Raw genomic sequence first — 5,716 nt, 5'->3', positions numbered from 1 at the left:
CGGAGGGAAGGTCTGGACTCGATGTCGCGCTGCAAGCGTCGCGCTGCGGGCGTCCTTTGCGGCAGGCCTCTGCGTCGCTCGCAGATCATCCGGTAGCGGCAGCCAGCGAAGAGACAAGGGCACACCGGTGCGACGGTAGGGGCTGCGTTTGTCTGCGGGCAGTTTAGCTTAAGGAGCTTCCTTCCAAGATTTCTTTAACGAATTTTCTCTTGTTTTCCTGGGTGTCCGAATTTCCAGGCCCGAACTCTGGGCATGTTTTCTGCATTCCCAGGCCTTCTGCGCTACAGCCAGTGCCACTGAAGCGTGTAGACCGCGCCTCTCTCGGTTCTCTGTCCAGATTAATTTAGCTTTCTGCCGGAGTAATGCTTTGACCGTCTGTTTCTTAATCTGAGGTCCACCCACCTGATCCATCAAGGCGCTGAGTGATTGCGGCGCCGCCAACCTCCAGCTCCTTTTCGTTCTTCTTCACGACATGCGCTGTACGCTCCAGCCACATCTGGGTGCTCGGTGTCCCGCAGACATACCCAGTACCGCCGGTTGTAATTTGTGCTGTGCTTTAGTGGAGCACTCTTCTCACTGATTAACTTGGCAAACTCAACCCATCTTAAAAGCATTTTCAAGTCTCCTGGGCAGAGTTGGTGCTTACTTCTTCGAGCCATACCCTCTTGTCCTTTGGGTTCCCGTTTCCTTGCGTGTGTGTGTCCCCATTTTAGTGCTTCCGTTGCAGCTGCTGCTTTCCTCTCATTCCAGTGCCTGGAACGTTATTACTCAGTAAAAGAAAGAATGGGTAGAAAATATAAAAATTAAGTTCACCTGTAAATCTACCGCTCATACATGACTTTATTGACATTTTTTGTGCTTCCTTCCAGTCTCTTCTTTGACACTGTGGGCCCTTTTTTTTTTTTTTCGTTTAACATTAAAATGCACGTACTATATATATTATTTGTTTTTCCTAATGTCTGTCGTATTCTACTAGGCGGGTACCTAAAGTATCCATTTCCTTATTCTTGCACACTTAAGTTGTTTGAAAATTTTTTTTCTTCTAACAATTACTGAGCCCCTACCTGCCATGCCCCCACTGCAGTCATTGTTCAATAAGGGAGACATTCAGGTTAATAATCCATGCAGAGTACTTCTGTGAGTTCAGATGCTGTGGGAACACAGAGGAGGGACACCAGATTCAGGATAGTTTCACAGCAGAAGTGTCTGAGTTGATACAAATAGAAAAATGTAAAGAAATGTTTTTGTGCTTGTGCTTTTTTGTTCTTTTCAATTATTTCTTCAGATTTATCTCAAAGAATTGGGATTATTGAGTCAAAACATAAAGACTGACTTTTGATTAAAATGACCTTATTAAAAAAATGACCTTATTAATACAGAGATGATTTTTACGCATTGTTTTTTAGTTCTCATGGGTTTCCCCCACCCCCCGGGTTTGTGAAAACACAGATACTGTTAATCTACCAGAAACTGGAGGAACCTGTCAAATGAAAAAAATGAGAATATATTGGGAGAATAGCATAAAATATCTTTCTAGAGGGATACTTAAAATTGACTATCTCATTTTTCTTAGAAGTTTCTCATTTGATTGCACTTTTATGGCATTATTTCTTTTTTATTTTCCATTTCAGCCATGCCTTTCTTTGATGTGCAGAAAAGGCTGGGCGTTGACTTAGATCAGTGGATGACCATCCAGAGTGCTGAGCAGCCTCACAAGATTCCAGCTCGATGCCACGCTTTTGAAAAAGAATGGATAGAGTGTGCGCATGGAATCGGTGCTACCCGTGCAGCAAAAGAGTGCAAGATAGAATTGGATGATTTCGTAGAATGTCTGCTTCGGCAGAAAACGGTGAGGAGTGATGGAGACAGGAGCCGAATAATTTTCTTGTTTCTTTAGGGCTGCTTTTAAGGATTTTTAATTGGTTATTGGCAGTGGCTTGCCCAATGCAAATTGGCAAAACTTTTGTGGTGAAACATTTTCTCTACATAGGTAGAAAGCATGTTGAGGAAGTTAAATGCCTTCAGAACTGAGGAGGGTCTATTGTTCCTCAGTGTTCTTTCTCATCTTCTGACATATTTTCCTTAGCATTGTACCCTGCTATAGCCACCAGATTAGAAATCGCATGTGTATGTATTCCCTTTTTAGCAGTAGGCTGTAAAGCAGAAGTTACCAACCAGCTTTGGATGTTGGTCCTTGAACATCTCTGCATGAAAATGTTCCAAATTCATTGAACCCTCAGTGGAAAAGAGATTAAAACCCTGCAGATCTATTACATTGAACCTGGTATAACAATCTCTGGATTAATTTCTACTCTGGGAAAGATGGAGGTATTAATGAGATTGCTTTAGGTGAGCCTGACCAAAGTGGCAGGGGAAAAAAGGATATTAAGGGGGTGATGTCTCTCCTCAAGAGTTGAATGAGTTGTATAACATGTGGGCTGTATTCTCCCTTAGAGAAGAAACCTTTGGGCGTGGGCTGTTATTTTGCCTATTTCTCTGCTCTAGGTATAACAAATAGAAATGTTTTTATTACTCCCAACTCCTTGAAGTTCAGGAAGGCAATTTAGATTTTTAGTTAAATTTATCACAGTTCTTTATATCAAAAATTTTTAATTTCCTGGGGTACCTGGGTGGCTCAGTGAGTTAAGCCTCTGCCTTTCGCTCAGGTCATGATCTCAGGGTCCTGGGATCAAGCCCCACTTCAGGCTCTCTGCTCAGCAAGGAGCCTGCTTCCCCCTCTTTCTCTGACTGCCTCTCTGCCTACTTGTGATCTCTTCTGTCAAATAAATAAATAAAATCTTAAAAAAATTTTTTTGTAAATTTCCTATCTTTTAACATTTGCTATTGGCATTTGGGTAAAGTGAAACCAAACTTGGAAGAAATTAGAGGGTATCAGGTAATAATTTTGTATTGATCTCTGCAGGAACATTGATCTTTAAGTGAGTAATATTGAAATAACTGGTAGGTGGCTAACTATTACCCACTTACTGTCCCTCAGTAATACTGAGGGACAGTAAGTGGGTAATAGTTAGCCACCTACCAGTTATTTAGTTTACAGTATGTCTTAATTTGTCTTCTTGAGGGCCCCGGTTACTTATTGATTAAGACTACTCTTCCTGGAAAATTTACACCAAAAGGAGGCAGTGTGGAGAGGTAGAAAGAACATTGGATTGGGAGTTAGGAGGGCTGGTTTTGTTGTTGGGTGGGTTTGTTTGTTTGTTTGTTTTTAATTTTTTTAAGATTTTATTTTTAAGTAATTTCTACCCAATATGGGGCTCGAACCCACAACCTGGAGATAAAGAGCCACACGCTCCATCTACTGAGCCAGCCAGGTGCTCTCAGAGAGCTGGGTTTTGTTGCTGGTTCTGCCACCACTGGTTTTGTGACTTTGGGGAAGTCACTTCCCTTTTTTGGTCTCAGTTTCCTTATCTGGAGATATCCAAGAGTTGCTCTCAAGTCACTTTCTCATCTTGTGAATTTGTAAATAGGTCTGTTTCTGTTTTAGCCATCACACTGAATGACTAGCTAGCTGGTGAATCAGGAAATTAGAATCAAGCACTGTTCTAAGTTCTTAGCTTGTAATAGTGGAATTATTTCACACAATAATCCTGGGAAATGTTTTCCTAGAATTTTTCCACTAAACAATTAAAAACTTGGGGCAAGACTAGAACATGGGATATTTTACTGAATATACTAACTTTTCATGCCTCTGTGGAAACTTACTCATTTAAAAAAATGTATTTATTGAAGCACCTGTTATGTCAGGAGCTATTGTAGATGCTAGGAATATGCAGTAAGAAAACAGCAAAATGTCTCTACCCTAATGGAGCTTATATTTGGGTAAGGGGTGTCAGAATTAACAAACAAATTAAAATAGTGTGTTAGGTGTTGGTAAGTGCAGCAGAGAAGATAAAGATAGCACTGCGTGTGGGAGCTAAGTGGATGCTCTTTTTCTCTCTCTTTTAAATAGAGTGGTCAGAGAAGAGCTCAGCACTAGAAGGTGTTTGAGCAGAGACTTAAAGTGTGCCATGTGGATGTGAGGGAAGAATGTTCTGGTTAGAGGAAAGAGCAAGTGCACAGGTCCCCAAGCTAGAAGAGAGAAAATGAGGGAAAGTATTAAGATGTAAGGCCAGAGTGCGGGCGGGGTGTGTGGGGGGACAAGATGTAAAGTCAGAGGTAGGCCTAGTAAGTTGTTACAAAGAGGGATTCAGCTTTTTTCTCAGTAAGATGGGAAGTCATTGGGTTTGGGGCAGAGGAATGATGCAGTCAGAATTAAGGGGTATATTATCTGTGTCGCAGAATCCATGGGAATTACAGCTTTCCTACAATCTCATACAGCATGGCTTTCATTGGTTGGGAGACAACCAGTGTCCTACTGAGGGGAAGAGGCAGAACTCAGGGCTCCGTAGTGGCTAGTAGCTGACCACATACCAGGTCTTTATTTCGGTGTGATAAAGGGAAACCTCATATTGGTTATTTCTGCTTCCTTCATACCCCATGAACAGTCACCAGCAGCAGTGCCAGTTACACATAGAGAGGTCAGGATTGTATCAGCTGTGAGACCATCTCAATATTGTATAAAGATTTTAAGTATGCACAACTAAGCCTCTTAAATGTTTTTGATCTATGTTTTGTTACTGTTTTTGTAAATACCTGTATTCCTATATATAACAGGAACATTTTAGTTACTATTTTTAAAGGATGTATTATTATGCATACCAGAAATTTGTTAAAAAGTGTGGGAAGTGATTTCAAGTTACTTCTTTAAAGAAAGATTTCATCTCAGAGAACCTCTAGGATGACGAGCTTCCATAGTTTAAAAATGAAACCAATTTTCTTTTTTTTTTTTTTTTTAAGATTTTATTTATTTATTTGACAGAGATCACAAGTAGGCAGAGAAAGAGGAGGAAGCAGGCTCCCCGCTGAGCAGAGAGCCCGATGCGGGGCTCCATCCCAGGACCCTGGGATCATACCTGAGCCGAAGGCAGAGGCTTTAACCCACTGAGCCACCCAGGCGCCCCATGAAACCAATTTTCATTCTGTTTCTCTAGGCCTGAACTTTATGATACATATTTCCCTCTAGTTTAAATACTTCTTTCCTTTGACAGATGAAACGTCTGAGTGAGATCAGAAGGCAGCGGAATAAACTAATAAAGGAAGGGAAGTACACACCTCCACCTCACCACTTGGGCAAGGAGGACCCTAGGCCCTGAGCAGAGCTGCTGCTGATGGCTGGAGGCTGATTTTCATGTTCTCTCTTCTCCAATGGGAAGTTCATTTACCGAAAACCTCTTTGTGAAAGTGTCTAAAAATAAAGATTGCTCTGTCCTATTTATTCTATTTTCTCTTGGATCATTCTTTTCTATAATGAGATTGCAACCTTTTTTTGAAATTTGGAAAAATGCCTTTACCTGTGCCTTAAAAATTAGCATGTAGGTAATAGTAAGCAGCGTGTAATGACAGTATATATAGGTACTTTAAGTATGTTAACTTGTTTAAGAAGTTGCAGGATTCTTTACTGCTTTCATTCTGGTTTATCTTCCATAAAACATCGACTCAGGCTGGGAGGGTGGAGGCAGTAGAGAGAATGGTGTGCATGCTCAGATAACTTAATTTTGTTTTTATTTCACTTAATTAATAAATTTCTTCCCCAGATAATTTTGAAGAAGCAATCCCATAGTTTCAGTTTGCTATTTTATATCAGTGGCATATTAGT

The 5,716-nt window shown here is 40.9% G+C and overlaps 1 protein-coding gene across 2 annotated transcripts; it reads left to right on the top strand.

The window, feature by feature from the left end:
- NDUFS5 (NADH:ubiquinone oxidoreductase subunit S5) lies at positions 1-5,335 on the top strand. 2 transcript variants are annotated; one of them, XM_047725981.1, is made up of 3 exons: positions 1-135; positions 1,632-1,849; positions 5,109-5,335. In XM_047725981.1, exons 2-3 carry the CDS (start codon positions 1,634-1,636, stop codon positions 5,211-5,213), a joined length of 321 nt encoding a protein of 106 aa, XP_047581937.1. In that variant the 5' UTR covers positions 1-135; positions 1,632-1,633; the 3' UTR covers positions 5,214-5,335. The 2 variants fall into 2 exon arrangements, with proteins under 2 accessions (XP_047581937.1, XP_047581938.1); XM_047725982.1 differs by having other exon boundaries at positions 13-127.
- Positions 5,336-5,716: the final 381 nt, after the last annotated feature.

This window comes from Lutra lutra, chromosome 4 (assembly GCF_902655055.1).
Source record: "Lutra lutra chromosome 4, mLutLut1.2, whole genome shotgun sequence".
NCBI lineage: Eukaryota > Metazoa > Chordata > Mammalia > Carnivora > Mustelidae > Lutra > Lutra lutra.
Note: the sequence above shows the minus strand (reverse complement) of the source record. Positions and strands in the feature narration are given on the sequence as shown.

Coding starts and splice junctions, on each gene's coding strand:
- NDUFS5 (XM_047725981.1), top strand. CDS start 1,634: ATGCCTTTCTTTGATGTGCAGAAAAGGCTGGGCGTTGACTTAGATCAG. Junction 1,850..5,108: donor GTCTGCTTCGGCAGAAAACG/GTGAGGAGTGAT, acceptor TTCCTTTGACAG/ATGAAACGTCTGAGTGAGAT.